Here is a 26,978-nt window from a genome sequence, read left to right on the forward strand (position 1 = left end):
GTTATATTCACTTATAAATTTGATGTGAACCAGTTGACAGTTAGTGCTAAAGCAATAATTATTATAGAATTTTTTTTTATAATCATTACAGTGGTGTGATGACTGTAATGTATGATTTTGTTGAAATCGAAGTTATTTTATTATTAATCGATTTATTTGTTTACATCCGTTACTCCTTTTTGTTTTACTTTTTAGTTGTCGAGTCAAGGATGTCCAATCAGTTGTATAGTAGTGTAAGTAGATTGATATTTTATTATTAAGTTAATAAGACTGCAGGGTAAGAGCTGATCAAGAGCTTGTTCATGCACAATAGTTTAGATGTATTAGAATTTAAAAACAAATGTTTTTTAATCTTAATGTAACTGTAGAAGTTAAGCCTAGGGTGATTTGGATTTTTGTGGCTTATGATAATAAGATGGATGTGTATATAGTAGGCAAATGGGCCTTAATATCCACTAGCTTAGCCTGTAAATCAAGGCGCATAGGCCAAAATAAAAAATTACCTTGGCCAGCGATGTGAATCAACAGGTAGGTTAGGGGGTGTTGGGCATTGTAGACATGCTGCCAATCCTAAAATATAGTAAATTTCATTTTTATTGGAAAATAAGGTAGATCTACCCGAATAATTACTGCTCTCTTTGTCGCTCGACTGTGATTAGGCCAGGAACCCCTAGGGAATGCGGGGTTCTGGGTCGGGTAGACCTCTTGGATAGGGTGATTTGCTCATGCTCTGTGATTTTATTCTACTAAGCAGGGGACACTTAGGGAAAGCGGGGTTCTGGGTGGGTAAACCTCGGGGACAGGCTTATTCTCCTTCATTCAAGTGCTTAGTGTTGCATACAGATTGGTAGGTAGTATTCAGAGTTTGTTCCTGTTCATCTTATAGCTAGACTTTCACAAATTAAACACCTATATTTTGTTGGTAAGGCCGTAAGGAGGTGCTTAGCCTAATGGCCTTCTATAGCCAGTGAAAGAGAACACAAGTGGACTAACAAGTTAAGTGATTGGGATAGTTGTTGGGCTCAAATATTAAATGTAACAATTGTTAAAAACTTAACATTTTTACACATAATGCTTTAGGTGCCACTTATGATAATTTGCTAAAGATGGGGCGCTACTACAACACTCATAAATTGGACAGATTTCCACAAGAGGGTGAAGGGAAACCCAAAGTCTTTGCAAACTCTAGGTATAAAAGCCAGAGCCTTTTATCGTAAACCCACCTGAATCGCCCCACATAGTCCCTGGGGTTGAAGAAAAATTGCTTGATTATGGCATGTTGTTGGGGAACTGTGAGTTACATGGTAGCTTTTGTTATGACTTTGCTGTATATTTCAAAACTCAGTTGAAAGTCAGATATATGCGTATACATATACTTTTCAGTATTGTTAGTGTCTAGTTGATGAGATTCATTTGGTTATCAAGTCTCTGTATTTAAAACACCGAACACATCTGCGTGGACACATGTAAGATTGGCTAACTCTGTCGGGTCATGGAAGTCTGACAAGTACCTTTAGTTGTGTCGAGTTGAGTTGAATATACAATTTAGGCCAAAGGCCAAGCACTGGGACCTATGATGTCATTCAGCGCTGACATGGAAATTGACAGTGAAAGGTGTAACAGGAGGAAAACCTCAAAAGCCGTTACACTTAGAATTAAGAACTATTAGGAGAGGGTGGAAAGTAAGAGAATATGAAAGGAGGTACAGTAAAGGGAATGGATGTAGTTGCAGCTAGGGGCCGAAGGTATGCTGCAAAGAACCTTAAGTAATGCCTACAGTGCACCACATGAGGTCCACTGATGGCACTACCCCCCTAAGGGGTTCAGTTGTGTCTTTAGCTACTAAGAATATACCACAGTAGAGAAATATAAAAATAAATTAACACTTTTCAGTGAATTTACAATACAGAATTGAAAAGCCTGATTATAATTTAGTATTTTCTGTAACTTTTTTTTTTTCTTGTCCACTCATGCCTACGCATTCAGTCACAGCACTCGCTTGAATTTGTAAACAGAGCACTTGGGAAAGATAGCCAAATATCCAATTTTCATTTGCTACATATTTTATGAATATTTTAAGCTTTTATCTTTGTCAGAGTTGTATTAATATGAGCACACAACTTTTATGTGCAAAGCAATTTTTGATTGCTTCATGAGCTGTCATCTCCAAAAAGATGTACTTAAATCAAAGTGATCGAGTCGAGGTACTGAATTGGGCAACTAATGATTTGCTTTGTACTCTAATAACGGGAAAGGACTTTGGTGTATGGAAGGCGCGCACAAAAATCCTCAACTAAAAATGAATACTGTCTTACAATGAATCATTTCTTACAACGGTGAAGTGTCCTATGTGGTGTAAAATGATAAGAGTTGTGATATCAATAACAATCATTTTATTAAGCAACATGACATTTCTTTTCAACATAAAGTTAAAAACTAAAATATACTAAATACACTGAAAAAATTTGCTATTTACAATTTAAACAGTACAGGTATCTGACAACCCACATATAAATAAACAGAGCAATTAATGTCTAAAGTAATAATCAATTGCAAAAGAGAACACTGCAAATCCAGCTGCCCCAAGTACACCAGCCTTGAGTCCCGCTGAAAAAAAAAAAAAAAAATACTGTGTTACTGGAATGGAACAGAGCGTAAAATTTAGGCCAAAGGCCAAGTGCTGGGACTTATGAAATTATTCAGCGCTGAAAGGGAAATTGAGAGTAAAGAGGATTTAAATGATATAACAGGAAGAAAACCTTGCAACTACACTATAAAACAATTGGTAGGAGAGGGTGAAAAGTAAGACAGAAAAAAGGGAACATGAATGGAACAGTAAAAGGAATGAAAGGGATTGCAGCTAGTGGCTGAAAGGGATGCTGCAAAGACCTTCCTTGTTCCCTAGTAAAGATGGACAATATTGTTACTCAACTGCTGACAATAGTCAATGCTCCATTATCCAAATTATGGCACTTTGCTTGTAACACTGCCCTGGACAGTTAAAATATTGAGTATTTTACAAAAAGACGATGGCCAGTACATAGAGTCAGAGCTAGTCTACTTGACTACTGTATCTTTTTGTAAAACCTCCGTGAAGCAACATTCTATTACACTGCCAATACAGAAAGTTCAAATAAAAGCATACTGTAAACTTGAAAGAACCAGCCATGACAGTTCTCATACAATACTAAATTGTCATAAATAGGAAATCTTTTTCACTGTTTCAGTTACTATACCAAAGAGATAACTTTTTAATCGATTTACTGTAAGATTTTTGTCATGGGCTTACTTGGACCAAATGAGTAAAAGTAATGAAAAGACATAACACTGTAAAAGAACTTAATAAGCAATGCTTCAGGTACACACAATGTTGAGATGTGAAGCACCAGAGCAAAAGGTAATTATTAGAATATAATACTACAGGGCAGTATAAGAGTGTATGATATAGTGGAGAAAAGTTCCAAGAGAAGATACGTATTGTAATTATAAGACAGAAATGCACCACTGAAAGTAAATGTCATAAAATCTTAAAGACTGCAATAGGCCTACTGCATATGAAAATAAAACTGCAATGGACAGTACAATGGAAGGAAGAACACTCTCTAGTTTACAGGAGGACTAAATAAAAGTAACATCATAAATGTCAAGTATCACTGTACACCAAAGATCCAGAAAGTGACAGGACTGAGATGGTGCAAAACAGTGATCTGGACTGATCTGGTGTGAGCAATAATGAGTTAACAGTGAGGCTCAAGAAAGTCAACAAGAGACTTCAAAGTTCAGGAACAAGTAAAAAATGCTAAGCAAGCTTCCTCATAACATATTCATATGTGGAAAAATACATTTGAAAAAGGTTAGGAAATTTACACACTAACAATGACATTACCTCTTAAACCCAAAACACCACCAGTTATTCCTCCAGCGTAAGTACCGTTCTTCCAGTCGGTGGTCCCTCGATACTAAGGAGAAGGAAATATTTGTCAAGTTAGTAAAATTTCTAGTGAATATTCTTATATGCTTAAAAATACCAACATACTCATAAATAAGGTATAACATGAGTTGCCAAGTACTTTGCTAGGCAACAGTATACTTAACTATACATGCAATTTTGAAACTAGAAAAATCTTGGCAATACATACTGTTTCAATACCGCATTCAACACCAGAAAACATGAAACCGATTGCAGCAAAGTTTTTGGCATACGACAGAGTTGATACTTTCATTTCCCTCAACACCTGAAAAATAAATATGGTCAAGTGACAAAATCCATAAAAATACACTAGTCATTCGGCATTGCCAATACAAAAAATTTTGACTTAAGAATAAGCAAATATATTCAAAGCTTTGTGATGAATTGTGACGAGATTTTATTTTATGCGACTCACCTCTCTTGCTGTCTGAGGTGGCAGCTCAGGATTTGGAGGTGTGATGCCAGAGGTGAACAGACCAATGCCTCCACCAAGGACAAAACCTGCATGGGGAAAAAAATTATTTTTTTACAATGAAACTCTCAAAGTAGGCTTTACAAAAAGTGTTTCCAATGAGGAAATATTTGGAAATATATTTCATGTCTGCTGAGAGAGAGAGAGGGGATTTAAAAAGAAAAAAAGGGTGGGGGGTGGGGAAATCATTGAAGACCAGGTGAAGCTTTGTACCCACCTTCCATCCCAACTAGGTTACGATACAATGCTCTAGGTAGGGTTTAGATTAGAGTATATCTTACTACCTACTATGTTTTTTGGTAAGGTTTTAGCATAAAAAAAACTATTACGCAATTAACGTTATCAGTGTGCAGAACTATTTAAAAAAATTAAAAAATTAAAAATATTTAACGTACAATTTATTCATGTCAATAATTTATAATGTATAGTAAGATACAAGACAAAAATTGACAAGGTACCCCACCAGTACCCACCATTATATAGGCTATAGGATAAACAGCCGAGTGGACTAGCTGCGGCCACCTTAACCCTGTTCGGACCCACCTTCAGTACTTTAACGCATCCTGATACGGGAGATGGGCACCCGTCACGAATCTCATGTCTCGAGGTGTTGCTCCCACGACCTATGACTCGTGACTGGTGAATATCTCCGGTGTCAGGATGTGTTAAAGTACTTTTTCTGAAGATGGGTCCGAACACGGTTTAAGGTGGCCGCAGCTAGTCCACTCGAATGTTTTACCTGTTTTTTTTGCAGTTTTTAGCATAAAAAGACAATTACGCAATTAACGTTATCTGTGTAATGACATAATTAAATGAAAAACTTACGTACAATCCATGCCTATAATTAGTGCCATATACAAAACAGAAATTGGCATGGCTACTCAACCGTACCCAAAACCATTAGCTAGTAGGTATAGCCTATAGTATAGGGTAGTAGTAGCTTACCGGCAAGCAATGAGAGAACTGCCTTGAACGGGCCAGCTTTCAAATATGGCCTCGACGGTCTTCTCTTCTTTAGACTTGATAACGGTGGGGACGAAAACTCCTCGGAATGATGACATTCTCCCTCACATCTGGTCTGGTTACCGACGAGGTACCTGGCGATCTGGTCTATCTCCTGGGGTGAAGAGCGCCCTCCTAACCTGACCCTGAAGGGCGTTCTCGTTGCTCGTTTCACTCGCCGCCATATTTTCACTAGTGTCTGTCGTTTATTTAACAATATCACTTCAAGATTACAGATGTTTGGGGCATTATTACGTCTGCAAAGGAGCAAATAAATTATGACATGTTTTGTTTGCGATGTCGGGGCGATGAGTGAGTAGTAGTAGTAGTGTAAAGCCATCTTGTGAAAATGTATTGTAACGGCTCCTCTTTCTCTTTGTTGTCTTTGACTTCAAGCATATCTTTGCTTCCTTCTTTTTGCTGTCTTTGACTTCGAGTACTATCTGCTTCCTTTCATCTTGTGCTGTCCAACTTCTCTACTAGTTATTACTTCTTATTTGTAAACATTGAGTTTATCGCCCGAGTTTCCTTTCGATTCCTTTTACTTCGAGTTATCTTCTGGATGGTATGTTATTTTCGTATACAACCACTTCAACTCTCTCTACTCCCTCTTTTTATTACCTCGAGCAATGAATTATTACCCTATATTCTAAATACTATAATTCATGGAATGAATGCTAACAACATTTAGATGGAAGAGATATGGAGGTAGGAAGATTTAATTATAAAGCAATGGGACATCGAACTTATTAGTCCAGCATAGATTATGCGTTAAATACTCTGCATTTCTCCATTACTAGGTGTCCTAGTTATTTATTTCTTAAATAGACACCAATATTCCTTGGAAGCTTGAATTTCAAATCAAAAATGGTCCATGTAGGTGGTCATATATGGATAGGGTTCTCTTCAATTATCAAAAATCTGTTATTATATTATTATTATTAATTATTATTATTATATTATTATTATTATTATTATTATTATTATTATTATTATTGGTTTATAATTATTATTATTATTATTATTCAGAAGATGAACCCTAGTCATATTTAATCACCTTCACGGGGGCCATTGGCTTAAAATTCAAGCTTCCAAAGAATTTTAAAGGTGTTAATTTAAAAACAACTACTAGGACGTAGTACTGTAAAGTACAAAACAATATTTATTTATAGGGCATAGTACTGGAGAAATGCAAAGATTTATGTATAGGACATAGTACTGAACAGTGCAAGGATTTATTTATAATCTAGGGGAATAGGAGGTAAACATTACAGAGATGAAGCACATTATTCACTACTACTAACAATAATGAACCAGACCTCAACCAGGTTCAAGGTAAAAGCTGGAACAAAGTAAAAATAGGAAAATTGTAGCGGAAAGGATTAGCGATGCCATCATTCATGTATGCCATGGAAGTCATGAAACTTGACAAGAAAACTATAAATGGATTTCAGAAGATAGGCAATCAAGTATATAGAGCAATTTTGAAAGCGACAAGTTACCACAGCAAGTTGTGCGTTAAGATCTGAAATAGGGGCCTCTTCCTGCCACTCAAAAGACATCAAGAATAAACTATTCTACCTAAAACATATATTGAAGAGTGGTAGAAATAGGCTCCTATATGAGATAACCATGGATCAGTATGACATAAAAAACCTGGATAATCCAAGTAAAAGAATATATGAAAGAACTAAACATAAACTGAAGTAAAATTGAAGTGATTAAAGACAAACAGTTAAGAGAAATAATAGACAATTGGGACAGAAAAGCATGGCAGAAAGAAATGAATGAATAGTCAACTCTAAGAATCTACAGAAAATAAAAAAGAAAACAAGATAAGAAATCTGGTATGACAACGCTGAGAAAACAATGCTGATCTGTAGGGCCAGACTAGGTATAACTAGGATTAGATGATAGAAATAGGATAAAAGGAGAAGATATAAAATGCTTATGCTGTGAGGAACAAAATGAAAATTTAGATCATTTCTCACTTTACTGTCCAACATACAATGAGATTAGAAATATAAATATTGTGCAGCAATCATATCAAGAAAATAAAGAGGAATTGGTAGCAAATATACTCTTATTGGTAGATCTACTGTGGGAGGAAGTGGAAAATAGGAAAGATTTTATAAAAGAAATGTGGTATTTGAGAGAGAAGAAACTCAAACAAACACAAACTCAGGAAGAATAAAACAAACAAGGGAGCCGTTTCAAGAGCATATCCCACCTACTACTACTACTACTACTTGTGAAGACCGACTCCACCATGGACGTTTAACTTATACTTTATTAAATGTACTATTAGTTTTATGCTCTGTAAAATATGCAGAGCATCTCCAGGACATTGCTAGCTCTACGACAGACATGTCTCCTGGGAAGGCGGACTTATTTTACAACTGGAGCCCGATGGAAAAACATCGACAACTTGGTCCGGAGGTTCCTCATTAATTCCAACGGACCCAAAAAGAAGTAAGTTAATCGGGGCTCCAACTGATGTGGTTACGAATTTGGGAATATTTTGTTTAGTAGGTAGATCTCTTTGTACCTATTTTCTTAGTACCTAGGCTAGTAGTAAACTTTATGAACTGGATATTTGGTACGGCAGCCGGGTATACTACCTAGCTATTTCTACAGAAGAACCCGGGGTGGCCTAGACTGGCAATTGACGTTTTCCTATGTTATTTTACTTACTGAACAAGAATTTAAAGTAATATTTATTCGGACGACTGTAATTAACCCCCAGGGGCCAGTACTAAACACGGCGAAATACATTGGACGCCCTAATCCCTAGTGGATGTTGTTCCTTGCAGTTCGTGTGGAACTATTCTTTAGAATTACCCTGCAAGAAACGTAACCACGGATACGACATCCACTAGGGATTGGGGCATCTAATGTATTTCGTCGTGTTTAGTACTGGCCCCTGGGGGTTAATTACAGTCGTCTGAATAAATATTACTTAAAATTCTTGTTCAATAGGTAAAGCTGTATAGAAAAACCGCAACTGCCATAGTCTGGGCTGCCGCGGATTGGTACCCTAGATCTACCGGCAGCCGTACCCCGATCGCGATAGATATTGGTACGGCAGTGAATTGCGCATGTGCAAACCCTTGTTTACCGCCTCAGGCATATCAGTGACAGCAAGAAAAATGGCGACGTATACATTAGCTAGTTTTTGCCAAAAAACAGATGTTTTCAGGCTTTAACGAGCTGAAAAAAGCCATAAACATCTATGAAGACTTGAACTTTCAAAAATTTTATAGTAGGTATGAATGATTGAATCGGCCCTGAAAAGAACTCCGAAGAGGAGATTCAAAGAGGATTATATATAAATATACACTACCATCGTACCTTTGGTGACTTTCTCGGCCCTTTATTCTGCCTGACATTGGCAGTTGCAAAGGGCCGCCTTTATACACTACAATATTCTTTTAATTCACTTCATTGGGTATTGCAACTGTCGGAGAAGACGATAAAATTTACCAGCTAGTGAAATGGCAAAATTAAACAATTTCAGCACTATTCCATTAAAATTGGGATAGTTTTGTTTTTGTAGCACAAAAAAGCGGGAAAAAATTCACAAAAGCACAACACAAAGGGGGCGGGGACATTTTGCTAACAAAAAAAAGGGGGACAGATTAAAAAAGCGGGACTGTCCGGCCTAAAAGCCGAACTCTGGTCACATAATACAGTATGATTAGCAAACTGGTAAATGGATACAGCTAACTGCCGTACCTACAGCAAGTCAAGAGGGCAATATGGCACCACTGACAGAAACTGCCGTACCCCCACACCACTATGTTATTTGTAAGGCAGGAAGTCTGAAAGTGACGCATGCGCAATTCACTGCCGTACCAATATCTACCGCGATCAGGATACGGCTGCCGTACCAATATCCTGCGCCTTAACTTTAATCTATGCAGTAGTAGCTACTATATATCTATAGCTATTAATGATACCTCTAGGTATACCTACTTCCTATCCCATAGCTATGGTTACTACCTACTAAGTATACTTATTTTTTTTACAAGTTAATGAGGTCTACAACTGATATGGTTAAAAAATTGGGATATTTTGCTCAGTAGATCTCTCGGTATTACGAAGTAGTTAACTTTAAATTATGCAGTATATAGTAGCTATTAATGGTACCCCTATATCTACTACTAGCCCGTACGGTTATACTTTTTTTATATAAATTTGGTAGTGATGTACGCTAACCCATTAGGCTGTATAGTAATATTATCATGTTTTAACTTTAAATCTGTGTGGTATATATACTAGCTATTAATGATACCCCTATAGCTACCTACTAGCCATTACAATTATACATATTTTTTGTTTATTACAAATTTTGTAATGATGTACCCTAACCCATTAAGCTGTATAATAGCCTATTACTATCATGTTTAACAATAATTGTTGACTCCACTGGGATTTTTTTATATATTTTTTTTTTTGGCTAGGGAACAAACTGTTATAAGGTTATACTCATTTAAACCATTATTTGAAGGTGGAGTTTTTGTGTTCTGATCTTGAGTGCCCTAATGTTACTGGCATTTGTTCCAACAAATCTTATTAATGTATCTATTAGATTTTCCTGTTTGTCAGAGTGTTTCACAAAAAATTAGGTATGTGCAATTTTGAGTAGCCTAGATAGGGGGAGGAGGAATCCAGGTGATGTTCAGGACATGGCTTCCTTGGTTAGGTTAGGTAGGGAATCAAGGTCTAGGTGAGGACGCGGTGTCCCAGGTTTGATTGGGTGCAGGGGTGCAGGCTTCCCCAGTTAGGTAAGAACGTAGCTCCCTAGGTTAGTTTAGGTTACATTGGTCTATTTATTTTACTAGTTCATGGAACACCCCCCCCCCCTCTCCCTCCTCACTTTCCCACTGTGGTCCCCCCAAATTGCAGGATATAAGGCTGGGGTCTTCGTTCTAGATAACTGCGGTACTTATTTCCTTAGAAAACAAATCTCAGAAATGTTTGAAGCACACATTTAAACATAGGAATACTATATTTTAAAGTCCAAATTACGATAATGGTTTAAAGTAAAATTTACCCAAAACCTTGTTTAGTACATTTATGGATCCCAGCTTAACTTAGGGTGCTACTTGAATGAGATAGGCCTTGGACCCCCATGGTAGTAAGCTCAGGCATTACTCCTTCGTCACTACTACCTGGCTTCCTGTTTATACTGTCTACCATGGTACGCAGAGAAGAGTCAGTGTTGTTTGGTGCATACATGATCCCTGGAATGTGATGATCTGTATGTATGGTCATGCAGACACTCAGGCGGTGCTGGGTTCTTTCAGAATTCACGTAATGGTAATCTGAAGGTTATTAATTAGAGAGTCCAGTGTCTTAATTGTGATGTGTAATTACAGTAAATATAAATGGAGTTAGTGGTACTACGTATGACTTAAATTGGTCAGTTCAAAACATTTTTTTAATTCTGTTGCAATTCTATTCAAGTTTTTATATGCAAATTGTTTTATGTTAATCTGGTAATAACTTCTGTTAGAAACATTATGAATTAATTAGTTCATATCATGAGGCAACAGATGTATAAGATATTTGGCATTTACAGGCGAAGATGGTACGAGACGAATATGCTACAGAATCCCACGCATCTGGCTCAGCCACAATTAAAGGGAGAAAAAAACTCGCACCGTCTCCATGTTTTAAACAAGGTGTTCCTGGAAAAAATATGTGACCTCTTGTCAACTGGAAGACTATCAGCTTTATTTGTGGGATATGGTTTAGAAATCTCAAGGGTGAGACATTTTTTAACTACAGTAATCTTAAAAAGTTTCTTACTGCTTTGCTAATGGACTGTTTGACAAACAATTCATTTGCAAATGTTATGTTACTGATTGTGTGTGAGTCAGGATGAAAACCAGAACTAGGTTACTAATTAAATGGTACAGTAAAAGCCATTCTGTCAGCTTTCCAGGTAAAGGTATCACTGCCCTTGTTTGCAAAAGCTTTTCACCTTTCGCTTATGTACCTTTTGTCAGCACTTGTGTTACTTTGTCAGGTACCTCACTTTTCTTTCTCATTGAAAGAATGTTACCATTTGGTTTTTGGTTGGAAGATTGCGTTTGTCTGAGTCTATCACCATTATGATGGCTGCAGAACTAGGCAGACCAACCTTAACATAGAACTCCTCATTGCCTATGTATACATTTATGCCTTTGCAACTTTTGGAGCACCATGGCCCTAAAGTATTTTCCTTTTGGTAAACATAAAAGTGCTTAGAAGTGACCCAGTGGTCTCATTCAAGTAATATGGTTAAGTATGTAATAGTACCAGTATACAGTATTAGTACTACTTGCTAATTGGCTCTCACACCAGCAGCAACACCAGATTTAAGTTTAAAGGCCTTCAACTTACATACAGAACCCTGTAAGTGTGAGAAGTAGAAATTTGGTCAGTACTTCAGTCTGAGTGTAAAAGAATTATGTTTAAATCTTTATATGAGTTTCAATATATATAGGCCTCTTTGCTGTTAATATATACAGTGCTTTTCTTTTATACTCTCCGCACATGTAATAATTACAGTATGTCTTTGGTTTTCTGTCAAAAAGAGTACTTTTTAAATTGTATCATGACCATTCTCTGTGATAGAAGCATTGCATTATTAGTTCCATAATGAATGATCAGTATTTTTCTCTGTTACAGGTTCAAGTTGCTGCTGGCATGACTAGCGTTAATGTCCACTGGTACTGTACTGGGTCAGATGTGGATGATAACATCTCAAAACTTCTTGAAAGCAGTGCAAATCATATTCGATTTGAATTAAGCAAACAGAATATGATTGGAAGGGTTCCGCCCATACTGTTTGTGAAGGGTAAAATTTCTTGTCATTTATAGAACACACACACACACTCACACAGAACAAATACGTACAGTGATAATTGCTGTATTAGTTAACAGCTATGCCATGTGTTCATTACCAACCCAGTTCAGTCCTTGCAGCTGTAGGAAAAGTAAAGGCAATGGACAGTGAGTGAGGGTTACTCTCTTGCCCTAATCTCCACATGTTAATTACCTGGTTAACTACCTTGTTACCAAGTTTTAAGCTGGTATCCAGCCCATGCGGGAAGATTCTTGTATAAAAAAGGCTTGGCTTTATATACCTAAGAAAAATAAAAATGATTCAGCTTCTGATATTTTTCTGAAAATATAAATGGTTAAAAAGTTAGCTTTTTGTTACATCTTATTATTTTGAAAGTGATTGGTTGCTACACCAGCACTGTATTTACCACTGAAATATCCATAGAACTATGCTGTTAGTCAGAGGATCACAGTCGACCGCTGGGATTTGTTGAGAGGGGGGGGGGGGGGGGGGGCGATAGGGACCACAACCTGTGAAAGCTAAAATGCGTATTTTGATAGTTCAAACACCAAAAACCACTTCTAAAAATGTTTATATGAACCTGCCTTATTTTAATAGTTTTGTCATGAAGAGTGTATTTAGTCACAAAAATAATATGAAAATACAGTAATTAGTGAACATTTCTCTATGAAAACTAGGGGAATTTTCCGCGAATAATGTGGATGTACGCTCCACAGAAAAATCTGCGAATCCAGAACCACGAATAGGCGGAGGGTCGACTGTAACTCCATTAATTTATACTACAATAGTGAGGATTGATCAATATTTCAATAGCTCTAAAATTTATTTGGAAATTGTTAAAGCTTAAGTGACTTGAAAATTGATTTGGGTTAAATGTAGTAAACTCTTTTGTTTGCAGACCGTCGCTATTATAAAATTATGGAAGTGGAAAGATGTCTCGCCTTGGCTGACTTTGGAGAAGACTTTGTACCCTCAGATCCCACTCACCATGTGAAAACTAACTTGGTATTGAGAGAGGAATTAGGTGATGAAATCACGGTAAGTTTATCTCTGGTGATTCTTTCTGACTGTTGAGAGTAGTACAGTATTATGATGAATTACTTGCAGTTTTTCATTTTAGGAGATGAAGGTGCAAAGTTGGTTTTAAATATTGTGTGCTTAGGGGTCCACTGCTAAGACCTATGATTTGTTTATGAATGGATTAGTATTGAAGTTTGTACGTACTAATTCTTTTGATTTTTATTTGTGGATATTTTTATTGAAATGCAATCCATTGTTCTACAAAGGATTGTATTTCAGTAAAAATATTCACATAAGCCTCAATTTCAGTTTGTATCATTCATCTGTTATTTTACTTAGCATTTAAATTCACAGCATGTATTTTAATTTGAAAAATCAAGATGAAACAGTGTAAGAATCTTGAAATTACAATATAAATGTATTTTTTTTATTCGGAATTAAAAGAAAGTAACTTGAGCTCTGTAATGCTATTCCTTGTTAAATGGAAAAATATATAAAAGTTCATCACTAATGTCTGAAACGTGTTCACCTTCCATATTAGGAAAAAGTAGTAAGAATTTGGGAGATGACCAATGTAATGAAAATATTTTTAAAAGTGTAGCAACGTGCCTCAGCATTCTACTGCAACAAAAATTACCTGTATTATTATTATTTCTCTTTCAAAGCTTACAGGCTACAGCTCCAAAACCGGTCAGATCATAACCAGAGAGACAAAATACTTATATGTGCACACACCTACATTATTGCCTCATATAGCTTATAATAATAATAATAATAATAATGATAATAATAATAATAATAATACTTTATTAAAAGTAATGGCTATTTCAGCAGCATTACACTTGTATAGATTCTTCTCTATTTTACAATAGCTGCTTTTTCCATTCTACTTAAACAGGCTAGTAGAGTGCCTATAAAGGTCATGATCAAATACAGTGTCAAATTAGGTGTATATATTTGAATTTTACAGATAAACTATGATACCATAGTCATCAAAGTCATTAACGATTTTCTCTCTCTCTCTCTCTCTCTCTCTCTCTCTCTCTCTCTCTCTCTCTCTCTTTTAAAGCGAGCTTTCATCTGGAGCTGCCAGGCATCCTCGGGCTGGGAAGCTGAGGGTGGACTGATCTTAGTGTGGTGTCCGTCCTCCTTATATTAGGGGTTGACAGCAGGGGGTCTGCCCCATGCTGATAACCTATTGGCTGGTGGTGGTGAGTCTTCGTTTTCATTGGTGGCTTGAGCCTGTCAAGCGGTCTCAAGCCACTTTCTCCGAGTTGATGTTTGCGGTCCTGCAGCCGTCTAGACCTCCTGACCGGCGCAGTAACATTGATGGGCGTTGCACTACGCTGCTGGACATCACGGCTAATTTGATTTCCATCGGCTGCAGGAGTACCTCGTTTGGGGGCGTTGTCTTCCGTGGAGTTTTCGTGATCAGTGGTGGCATTGTTGGTGGCAGGTCTTCTCATACTCGTAGGGAGGAGAAATTCTTCCTGCGTCGTTCAGTGTAGGTTTTATTCGCTGGATGAGAAGCGCCTCCAGCAGGCGCAACTGACATGCATCAGGGGCCTTCCCGATGATCTTTGTGTTCTGTATGATGACATCCCGGGAGATGAATACGACGCAGGAAGAATTTCTCCTCCCTACGAGTATGAGAAGACCTGCCACCAACAATGCCACCACTGATCACGACAACTCCACGGAAGACAACGCCCCCGAACGAGGTACTCCTGCAGCCGATGGAAATCAAATTAGCCGTGACGCCCGGCAGCGTAGTGCAACACCCATCAATGTTACTGTGCCAGTCAGGAGGTCTAGATGGCTGCAGGACTGCAACCATCAACTCGGAGAAAGTGGCTTGAGACCTGGCTCAAGCCACCAATGAAAATGAAGTCTCACCACGACCAGCCAATAGGAGATCAGCATGGGGCAGACCTCCTGCTGTCAACCCCAAATATAAGGACAGACACCACACCAAGATCAGTCCACCCTCAGCTTCCCAGCCCGAGGATGTCTGGCAGCTCCAGATGAAAGCTCGCTTTAGAAAGAGAGAGAGAGAGAGAGAAAATTATTAATGACTTGTGACTATGGTATCATAGTTTATCTGTAAAATTCTTAAATATATTTTTTTTACACATTTTGTTCATGAAACTTACCTGTCAGATATATATATAGCTGTATTTTCCGAAGTCCGACAGAAATTAAAAAACTTATGACACACGTAGTGGGAGTCAGGTGGTTTAGTACCCATTCCCGCCGCTGGGAGGCGGGATCAGGAATCATTCCCATTTTTCTATTCATAATTTTTCTGTTGCCGGGGTTGTGTAAAACACAGTTTTCAGCACCTCCGTCTTGAATTTAGGAAACTTGGCTACTATAAGTACCCCTTTTTTGATTTTTTGGTATCTTGACTTTTGGATCGGTGGCTAGGCCCACGTTACAATTGTGGATTTGATTGATTTTGGCTTGATTTCTCTTTAAATAAGATGTCTGGTTCTAAGTTCGGCTAGCGCCAGTTTTTGTACAGAGTGATTGTCGAGGTAGGCTACTGAAAGCATCAGTAGACCCTCCATACTTTGTGTAGAGTTGCAGAGAGCATGATTTGCATGTATGAAAGTCGCTGCAAGGAATGTGAGTGTCTTTCTGATTCGGATGGAGAGCGTATGAGTCCCTATCTGCGGAAGCTTGAACGGGATAGGTTAAGGAGGTCTTCTCCAGGAATCGCGTTTCAGGTAAACGGCAGGGAAGTTCATGTTTCTCCTACTAACCTCCTTTAATCACTACTCCTAACCCTGTAGTGGTTGCCTTCGGGCCCTGAAACAGTGTCTGTAGAGGGTAATACCCTTACACTTATCTTAGAGTCGATTCGTAATTTAGATCTAAATTGGGCTCGCCTTTAGAAGGCAAAAGTGAAGGTGCAAAGTGAGTGACAGTGCTCCTTCGTGGTGGAGGGTGCGTCAGATCGGCCCCCATTTCGCCTCTAGGCCTAGCCGCTGCCGGACCCCTCCAAGGTTTCAGGGTGAGGGCATGTCGAAAGCCGCAGGAGGGTTACGGGGAACGCCCACCGATCTGACGTGCCTTCGGCAGTATCTGTTGACGTTACACAGACTGCAAGGAGCGTGCGCGTGCACGCCTCCTGAAAGAGTGTTTCTCTTCTTCAGAGGCTTCCTCCCCGCAAACAAGGGGGTGGGGAGCTCTCATTCTATTTCACGCCCGCTGAAAAGGAGCGTTGGTGATCGTGACGCTTCACGTCCAGTTTTTGGCTCTTCGATGAGGGCGATCATCGCCGGCGATCTCCCGTGAGTGTGTTCGCAGCCTTCCCGCCACAGAAAGAAGCGGTAAGGAGTCATCGGATGATGACTTTGTTGAGCGCCCCAGTCGCTCTCGATCGCAGTGCTACGGCAGTTTCTGGGAGAAGGAAGAAGGCGTCCCCTCGCCCCTCGCCTTCTCAAAGGATCAGCCCATCACCTGACAAGGAATCCTCTCCTACTGAGAAGATCTGCGCTCTTTGCAGCAAAACAAGCTTGCTGATGCCTCGGTGCTAAGAAAAGAGGGGGGGGGGACGCAACCACGTCCCAGGAGAAAAGGAGACCGTCTGCCTGTGAAGAGATCTAGAAGGTCTCACTCTCCCTCTCCTCGCTCGTCTATCTCTCCACTTTCTTCGCCTGCTAGAGTTCGTGCGACCCCCAGCGGCTCTCTGGAGGACGTGAAGAGGATTTTGCTCGCGGCGCATGAAGCGGTATTACCACTCGTAAAGCTTGCGGTGCGAGAGCTCGATACTTGCGTGAAAGCTTCGGTGCAAGTTCACGTTCCTGACGCTCGGTCGGAACAAGGCCAAGCCGAACGCCAGTGGCATCTAAGAGTGCACCAGCGGAAGCAGAGCGCGCACGAGATGTTAAGCGCGCCTTAGTAAATGTCATTCGCACGCCATTGGACTCCAAGCGTGGCCAGCGGACGCCAGCAGCGCGCGAGTGGACGCAATCCCCGCGCTAGTTGCAGCCAGGCAGTGCGACAGTGGACACCAGGTATGCGCCAGGGACGGCCAGGTGTGCGCATGGGGACGCCAGGTGTGCGCCAGCGGACGCTCGGGGGGTGGACGAAGATGTGGAGTTCTTCGCCTCCACCTGTTTTGTGATGACTTTGCAAGTTGCTCCGGGTCTTAGAGATACGACCGGAGTTTCTATTAATGAGTCAGCTTTACCTGCCACTTCACAGCAACGCGCCTCGTGGAAACTTAGACCAGATAGGGGTCTTTGGTCCAGCCTATTTGCCTCCAACTTCACCTGTGTCGGAAGCAGAGGTTAGTGACGCTTCGGTTGAAAGTGGAATGATGAGAAACCCTTTGGCGGCTGTCTCTTCCGACTACCAGGTTTTTGACCCGCCTTCTTCAATCAGAGTTTTGGAGAGAGTTTCACCCGGAAGCTCCTCGCTCTCCTTCACAAACTTTCTTCGTCCAAGATCAACAGGTCTCGGCATCGTCAGGATGAAGAAGTCCCTTTCAACTAAGAGGGCTCTTCGTAAGGTCCATGACTGGATGGAGAAAAGGAAGTCTCAGGAAAGAAGTTCTTTTGCCCTGCCACCTTCGAGACTTAGTGGGAAGGCTGGCATTTGGTATGAGACGGGAGAAGACGTAGGTATTAGACTTCCCTCGTCAGCCCAAGGAGACTTCGCCCAGCATTGTGGAGCCTCGAGGAGGTCTCACCTGTCCTCTTTCGAAAGTTTCATGGTCTACTACGGAAATGGACTACCACCTTAAAGCCTCTTCGCAGTTAGAGGTTCTTCAAACTTCTAGATTGGTGGGTTGATTCTGGATGCCAAGTCTAGGAGTTCCCGACTCGATTAGTCTGGGGAGCTGTCCAGCGTAATGTGTGCATGGACAAGGCCGTCAGAGATGGTTCGGAGGAGCTTACAGTCACTTTTGCACAGGCTCTTGAAGAAAGAGATCCCTGTTTTGCAATTTTACAGCGAAATCTGTTTCTCCGTCACAGAAAGCAGACTTGCTCTTCGCTCCGGTTTTTCGGATCATCTCTTCCCAGGCTATGGTTAAAGATTCAGTTGCGACTTCTACAGGAGAAGGCCACGCAAGATCTCCTCGCACAATCTTCAAGGAGACCTGCGGGGTTCTTCGTCCTTCGGAGTTTCGATTCTCAAGAAATCGAAGCCCTTTCGAGGTAGTTCTTCCTCGAGACGCAGCCCTCGAGGAAGAGGCACATCCAGAGGCAGAGCCCCCAACGGCGCTGGCCAAGAACAAGAAGTGAAGCAGAAGTCCTTCAGTCACCGGGTTGGACCAGGCTTCAGCTTTTTGCGCAAGCCTGGGAAGAGAGAGGTGCAAGACAAATGGTCCGCTGGACATCTTAAAGAAGGGTTACCGGATCCCGTTCCTGAAACCACCCCCGCTGTCTACGACACCCAGGGACATGTCTCCTTCCTATCGGGGAGAAAAGCAACAAGTGCTTTACGATCTGTTTAGATCAGATGATCGTGAAACGCCGTAGAAACAGGTCTCCGACTTGAATTCCCCCGGATTTTACAACAGACTGTTTCCTGGTGCCAAAGCAGTCGGGGGTAATGGCGACGGTACTCGATGTTCAGCAAACCTGAACCTCTTTGTCATCAAGCAGAGGTTCAAGATGGAGACACCCCCTCGGTCAGTGATGGGAGCCTTGAGACCGGGGGATTGGATGGCTTCACTAGCTCTCCAGGACGGTATTTCCACGTCCCCATCCCACCCCCAGTCCAGGAAAATACCTGCGGTTTGTCCTGAAAGGAAAAGTGTTTCAATTCAGGCTCTCTGCTTTGGACTCAGCACTGCTCCATGGATTTTCACCCTACTGATGAAGAACATTGCGAGGTGGCTTCATCTTTCCAATGTCAGATCTATCTCTACCTGGACGACTGGCTCGTACGACCTCCTCGAAAGACCGGTGTCTGGAGGACCTTCACACGACTTTGTCGTTTAACGAAGTCCCTGGGGCTTCTGGTGAACCTCGAAAAGTCACATCTGAACCCCTTCTCAGTCTTTAGTCTATCTGGGGATTCAGATGGACTCAGTGGCTTTTCGGGCTTTTCCGTCCCAGGGGCGAACAATAGATTGCCTAAGCAAAGTGTCAACCCCTTTTCTGGGGAAGGAATCATGCTCGGTGAGGGAATGGATGAGTCTGCTGGGACCATTTCCTCACTGGAGAAGTTTTGTTTCCCTAGGGAGGTTGCACCTCAGACCTCTTCAATTCTTCCTTGCCGACAATTGGAAGCACCAAAACACTTTGGATTCGATTCTGGTGTTATCGGAAAGAGGTAAAGGAACACCTAAGATGGTGGACCGACCCTTTGAAGCTCGCATAGGTCTTTCCCTCAAGCTTCAGAACCCACCGACCTAGTGTTGTTTTCCGACGCGTCTTCAACGGGGTGGGGAGCAACACTGGGGGGGAAGGAAGTGTCAGGCACCTGGAGATGGGGAACAGGTGTTCCTGGCACATAAACCTCAAGGAGCTGGCAGCAGTTCATCGGCGCTCCAGTTCTTTCAGAACGAAGTCTCCGGCAATGTGGTTTCAGATCAACTCGGACAACACCACAGCCCTGGCATACCTCAAGAAACAGGGAGGAACCCACTCTCTATACCCTGTCTTCCTGCAAAGGAAATCCTGTTATGGGGCGAAGGCACACGACGTCTCTATACTGACGAGATTATATCAGGGGTAGAAAAACGTCCGTGCAGATCTGCTCAGTCGACAAGGTCAACTTCTGCCGACCGGAGTGGACCCTTCATCAGAAATATGCCAGAGGTTGTGGGAAGTTATGGGGATGTCCTCTCGTAGACATTTCTTCGCACTTCCCAGGACAACGAGACTCCCGCTGTACTGCTCGCCAGTTCTAGACCCAGGAGCATAGCAGTAGACGCCCTTCTTTGGGACTGGACGGGACTAGACGTATATGCCTTTCCCCCGTTCAAGATCCTAGGGGAAGTAATAAGAAAATTCGCGGCATCAGAGGGAACGAGGATGACTCTCATCGCCCCCTTCTGGCCAGCGACCGACTGGTTGCACAGAGGTCATGTCCTTTCTTGTAGACTTTCCGAGGACTCTGCCTCCAAGGATAGATCTACTCAAACAGCCCCACTTCGAGAGGTATCACAAAAACCTCCCCGCTCTGAGTCTGACTGCGTTCAGACTATCCAGAAGTTGGCCAGAGCGAGGGGTTTTTTCAAGACCAGTGGCGAAAGCAATCGCAACGGCAAGAAGACCTTCTTCTATTGCGTATACCAATCCAAGTGGGCTGTTTTCCGGAGCTGGTGCAGGAAGAAAGACATTTCCTCCACCTCTACCTCTGTGAGCCAGATCGCAGACTTCCTTCTCTACTTGAGAAATGAAGTTCGCTAGCGGTGCCTACGATAAAAGGCTACAGAAGTGTGCTTTCTGTAGTCTTTAGGCATAGAGGACTGGACTTAGCCAACAACAGAGACCTTCATGATCTTCTTAAGTCTTCGAGACTTCGAAGGTACCTCAACCAAGAGTCCCTTCTTGGAATTTAGACATTGTTCTAAAGTTTTTGATGTCCAGTAATTTTGAACCTCTCAACTTAGCTTCGCTTAGAAACCTTACAAGGAAGACACTTTTTCTAACTGCTCTGGCGACGGCGAAGAGAGTTAGTGAGATCCAGGCTATAAGCAAGCATGTTGGGTTTAAGAACTCTGATGCGGTTTGTTCTTTAAGCCCTATGTTTCTTAGCAAAGAACGAAAACCCGTCCAACCTTGGCCCAAGACATTTGAAATCAAGGGTTTGACAGAGATCGTGGGTAATGAGCCAGAGAGAGTCCTGTGCCCTGTCAGGGCTCTCAAATTCTATTTAGACAGAACGAAGGACTGTAGAGGACCTTCGGGCAACTTGTGGTGCTCGGTAAGAAGCCCGATCTTCCCATGTCAAAGAACGCGCTTTCTTTCTTCTTGAGAGACACCATTAAGGAAGCTCATTCCATTCATGTAGTGATAGTGACATGAAGCTTTTGAAAGTGAATGCCCACGAGGTGAGGGCTATTTCGACCTCGATAGCCTTTCACAGAAATATGGCACTCAGTGACATTTTGAGTGCCACATATTGGCGGAGAAGCAACTCGGTGTTCGCTTCACACTACCTGCGGAGGTGAAAGCGACATACGAACATTGCTCGTCCGCTTGGACCATACGTCGCTGCAGACACTGTTTTGGGGGCAGGAGGTAGCACTCATCCTTTCCCTTAGTGGTTAGATGAGCTTTTAATTGTGTGTGTTTTTGGTTGTGGGGTTGACCGCCCGAGGCGGATCTCCCTTCTTTAGTCTAGTTTAGTGGTATACCTTTGGTAGACTAGGCCAGGTGGTTTTTTACTTCGTTGCCCTCATTGTATGGTCAATGGTCTAGTCACATCGTGGTCACGCCCTCCCGTTGACAGATCATCTTGAGTGCACCAGCTATATAGGTCTCTACCTCGCTGGCAACTCTAATAGCACAAGCAGACTTACGCGGCGAGTAACCACGAAGTCAGCTATGCTAACAGGTAAGGAATCAAGATATCATTTATCTGCATATATATGTTTCCTAAAATCTTCTATTCTGTCTACTCCCACCACCAAAGGTGGGATTCAGCTATATATATATCTGACAGGTAAGTTTCATGAACAAAATGTTATTGTAATGATACAATTAAGTTTGTTCATACTTACCTGGCAGATATATATAATTAAGTACCCACCCACCTCCCCTCAGGAGACAGTGGAAATAAAAATTATGAATAGAAAATGGGAATGATTCCTGATACCCGCCTCCCAGCGGCGGGAATGGGTACTAACCACCTGACTCCCACTACGTGTGTCGTAAGTTTTTTTAATTTCTGTCGGACTTCGGAAAATACAGCTATATATATATCTGCCAGGTAAGTATGAACAAACTTAATTGTATCATTACAATAACATATTTTGACACTGTATTTGATCATGAACTCTATAGGCGCTCTACTAGCCTGTTTAAGTAGCACGGAAAAAGCTGCTATTCGTAAAATAAAGAAGAATCTCTACAAGTGTAACGCTGCTGAAGTAGCCATTACTTTTAATAAAGTGTGCTTGAGAGAGGGTCTGCTTCTTTAGTACAATAATAATAATAATAATATTAATAATAATAATGATCTCTTGCATCCTGCACTTTAAGGCTCCACAGTTATGGAGGGTACATTCATAAAACAAGAATGCTTTTGCATATAAACACACAAATACACAGTATTGTGTGCTTACATGACCATGACCTAGAATTGGCACTGTACAGTAGAACAGCTTTATATTTAGCTAAAAAATAAAAAAAATTGGAAACTGGTGACAGTGCAAGGATTGATAACCCTGGCCGTTGTTATGAGGCATACTCTGTGAAATTGATTCTGATAAATTGAGTTGTAAAGAAAATTAGTTAATTAGTATCTTTGCATATATGTATACAGTAGTAAGAAAAAAAAATGTGTATTCATGATAATAGTATAGTCAGTCATTTCTGAATTATCATAAACCTAGTCACTGCCTACACTAACAAATGAAGGTATGAAGGTATTATCTTCAAATATGTATTTTTTTAAAATTTTATTTTATTTTATGCCAAAAAGGCGCCTTCTTGATTCTTTACACCTGTGGATATGCTTACTCGTGTAAGAATTGAGTCTGAATAGGAAATGCTTTATACTTAAGAGAGAGCTTTCTAGGTGGAATGCATATCTGGTAGGCATAGACCGCAAATACTGTACAGTGATTGTTGCAAATCCATTTTACTTCTTGCATAAATGTCAGACTGCTGGAGTTGTCATTCTCGCCAATGTGATGATTGCTTAAATGATTTCGGCAAAAGTATGTTTAACATAGCGTGTTTGTGCATATATATTTATGCATATGTGAATTAATTGCTTAGGTATATAGTTTCACTGAAAAGAAAATGACTTTTGTTTCAGAAAGCTCTCAAAATTACAGAAGAAAACAATGAGGACTTTTTCAAAGAAGCTCTCAAGTTATCGGCGTCTTTGTCACACAAAGAAGAAAAAATAGATCTTCCCAGTGATTTGCCTGTTATGAGGGATGAAGTCTTAGGAGTTAACACCCAAAAAATATTTACGCTGGTAATGTATCAAGTTTTTCTAAACTCTTAGATCATTAAGAATTTTTTAGTATAGTACAGTCATATTTGAAGATGGATAAATGGGGATGTCCATCACACTGATCTTTTGACTGCAGTCCAAATCTAACAGGAAATCAGACAGCATGTAGTGTTGACAGGTCATCTGGAAGATAACCGGATCTTCCTTTAAAATAGAATCATAGTTTTTTATGAGAACTTTATTTATCATATGGGGATGTAATTTCATCGGTAGAGTATTTTAATTTTGCCATTGGAGTTATCAGGGGATGAGACTGGTCTTCCCTCCGTTGGATTGTATCTTGGGTGGGAAGCGAGGCTTTGTCAAATGAAACTTTAGTTTGCATGGTGTTCTTACGTTAAATGGAACCAGTGGTTATTCAGCAACAGGACCAACGGCTTTACGTGACTTCCGAACCGCGTCGAGAGTGAACTACTATCACCAGAAATACACATCTCTAACACCTCAATGAAACGGCTGAAAATTGAACTCCCGGCCACCCCGAGGTGGCAGGCCAAGACCATACCGATTACGCCACTGAGACGTTTAATGAAACTTTAGTTGAATGTTTCAATTATACTTTTGGTTAGCTACCAGTTTCCTGTTAGATTTTTCATGGGTCATTGAAACTTTTCAGGGACTAAAGAGGGATACCAAGGTGTCGTATGAATTGCCTTGTTCGAGTCATGCGGAATCGGTCTTGCAACATGTAAACGCAAAGATTGCAGGGAGGGATAATTCCGTAAGATCTAATAGATCATTTAAATTTATTCCCCCTCCAATGATAAAGCAAAGGAAATATTATACGACACCGAAGGTCCCTTTGCTGTCTAGACAAATGAACCCTAATTTGTTCCGATACGTAATACAAACCCTCGGTCCTTTAACAATAGGAAGTAGCTAGCGGCAGCTGGAACGGTCGTAAGCTTCGAACAAGGGGAGAACGGTAGTTAACTGCTTGTCCGATCGTCGCGCGGCAAACAAATCACTTTTGCTTTCGGCCGTGTGTGGGAAGGACGTGCTCGTCATCGCTCTGCCCGCTTGTCGTTTGCTTTGAGTTTGAGTATTTGCCCTCTCTTTCTGTATAAATCAGAGTGATTGTAAGTACTTTTGCATTTCTTTTGTTGATCATTGCAATGAGTGAAGAAGAAATGGAGATATCACCACGCCCCCCGGTCGCCCGTAGAGTGTGTCCCGGGCTGGAGGGGCGTAGATGTGGGGGATTTAGATCGTTTGTCGATGTAGATCCTCACGAGGTTTGTACTCGTTGTCGGGGGCGAGAGTGCTCCCGCAACGAGCCCTGTGTAATATGTATGAATTGGTCCGAGGCGCAGTGGGTGCTGTACGAGGGCAGGAAGAGACTTAGGCCGCCCAAGAAGTCATCGGAAAGTCCAGTGACTCCTTTGGTAACGGACACTTCGTCCTCTTTCCTGCCCCCCGGCCAGCCCCCACGGTTTGCGCCTTCCCCTGCGGGGGGGGGGTAGCGGAGTCCTTCTCCTCTCTCGATCCGTCGAGTGTGGATGAGGGCGCCCGCTACCCGGACGTCCAGTTGTACTCGGGGTCTTCCGTCCGCTCTGGGGGGGGTTCTCTTCTCCCCCCCAGGCGTGAGGAAACCCCTCTAACTAACCCGACTGTTGCTTCCGCAGGTGTGCCATCAGCGAAGGACGACCTGGGACAGGTGTGGGAGTCGCTGGGACTGCAGGGAGTGCCGAGCATACAGGGGTTGATTCAGCGGTTGGCGGGGGTCGGCAGTGGTCACTCATGGTGCGGTGACCACTACAACAACAAACAATCTCGACACCAGTCATATGAGATGCCACCGCATCTGGTGTATAACACCACATCCCATGTCGGTGACACCCACGGCTGCGATCCAAAAACCCATTCCTGCCGTGTCAAAGAGGACGGTGCCACCACCACCTGGGTTCTTTGTATGCCGACCCCGGACTTCCGCGCCCAAAGAGTACCCCCCTGGACCTGCCGCCAGTGCCGAGGATGACGGTAGCTGCCGACAGGACGCCTGGCTCTCCTGTGGTACCTGCCGTGCCTGCCGTACCTGTTGCTGTCCCAGCCGCTCATTCCTTTTCAGATCAGGGGCCTGCTGCTCATTCACTTTCAGATGTTCCTGCCGTTCCTGCTGTTCCCCGGACCTGTTCCGTTGTTCTGCTGTTGGGGTGTGCTGTCACAGTCTCAGGTCTTTCCGGACAGGTGCAGTCGGGCCCTGTTGCTTCGGCAACTGCCCCGGCTCCCTCCTGGATGGAAGACCTGACGTCTGTCCTGCGGAGCCTGGCGAAGAAGAAGAGGAAGAGAAGAAGGTGTCGTCGTCGTCTTCGTCTTCGTCGTCTTCTTCGTCGTCTGCTGCCTCTCCTTCCCCTTCGACTTCTAAGGCTAAACAGCCGAAGAAGAAGAAGTTGCCTCCTCCCCCCTAAGAAGACTCCTTCGGATCTTCTAAGGGCCCGGCTCGCTCAGGCGAGCTGGGGAGCTCTTCGCTGGTCCTCCTGTTCCTTCGGAACGGGGTCCCGTCGCTTCTTCTGCAAAGAAGAAGTCGACGGGGACCAGAGGTGCACCAGCCTCGGCTGGTGCGTCCTCACCTGGTGCTAGCGGTTCTGCCGCTAAAACCAGGTTCCGTCTCGGCCGCTTCTCGTTCGCGAGAAGCACCAGAGTGGACGCTCTTCCAAAGAAGACCGTCCAGCCAAAGTTTTGACGCCCGAGCTCGCTCGCCGTCAAGACAGCGGCGCGGAGCAGAAGACTGGCGAGAGGTCGTGCACACGACTCCTCGCCAGGCCAGTGGACGCTCTCGCAGCGATCAACTGGCTGCTCGGGATGACGTGACGGTCGCTGACCGGCCACGGGTTGAGGCGAGGAAGGAGTCCCCACGGCCGCCGGTACCAGCCACGGCTGGTACCAGCGGCTGACGCGCCGAGAGGACGCTGGCCGATCTCGACGCGCCGAGAGGACGCTGGCCGGTCTCGACGCTGACGAGAGGCCTAGCCTAGTCAGGTCACCCGTCCGCCGCTCCCGATGGGAGCCGGGCGGAGACGGTGACCAGCGGCAGCTCGCTGACGCTAGAGATCGGTCTCGACGTTTCTCATCCGAGCCAATCGCCCCAGGGCGCGAGCGGCAAGGCTAGGCCTTGCTGCTCGACCGTCACCGCGAGTTGACGATCAGCAGCAGCCCTCCACGCACGCTGGTCCTGCCAGCGAGCGAGGGGGGAGCGTCAGGTCTGCCTCTCCCGTACCTTCAACCTCCTCGCTATACCGGGAGGAGTGAGGTACCGAGGAGCGATCACGAGAGGTGCGCCGCTCGTGACCCAGCTATGACGCCGTACGGCTCAGGCACGGTTTAGGACCGACCAGAACGTACGCGCAAGTAGTTGGAGGCGACCGTCAGGGGGTCTGTCGCTGTTTCCTCCTTCTGAAGGAGGAGTATCGCGGGATATGCTCTTGCTGGAGGGACTGGACGGTCCCTACTCCACAAGACGCTGTAACTCCCGAGATACAGAGGAACTTTGCGGAGGTCATTAA

The 26,978-nt window shown here is 42.7% G+C and overlaps 1 protein-coding gene and 1 pseudogene across 1 annotated transcript in view; one reads left to right on the top strand and one right to left on the bottom strand.

Moving 5' to 3' along the window:
- Positions 1-2,378: 2,378 nt before the first annotated feature.
- On the bottom strand, positions 2,379-5,756 carry LOC135214356 (mitochondrial import inner membrane translocase subunit Tim22-like; annotated as a pseudogene).
- Positions 5,757-7,674: 1,918 nt separating this feature from the next.
- LOC135214354 (uncharacterized) overlaps positions 7,675-26,978 on the top strand; it is a 32,789-nt gene continuing 13,485 nt past the window's right edge. Inside the window, exons 1-5 of the mRNA XM_064248575.1 lie at positions 7,675-7,916; positions 11,029-11,215; positions 12,123-12,291; positions 13,199-13,338; positions 23,272-23,436. Coding sequence (XP_064104645.1) covers positions 7,771-7,916; positions 11,029-11,215; positions 12,123-12,291; positions 13,199-13,338; positions 23,272-23,436 — 807 coding nt within the window. The 5' untranslated portion in view covers positions 7,675-7,770. The remainder of the gene's footprint in view (positions 7,917-11,028; positions 11,216-12,122; positions 12,292-13,198; positions 13,339-23,271; positions 23,437-26,978) is intronic.

This window comes from Macrobrachium nipponense, chromosome 45 (genome assembly GCF_015104395.2).
Source record: "Macrobrachium nipponense isolate FS-2020 chromosome 45, ASM1510439v2, whole genome shotgun sequence".
Classification (NCBI taxonomy): domain Eukaryota; kingdom Metazoa; phylum Arthropoda; class Malacostraca; order Decapoda; family Palaemonidae; genus Macrobrachium; species Macrobrachium nipponense.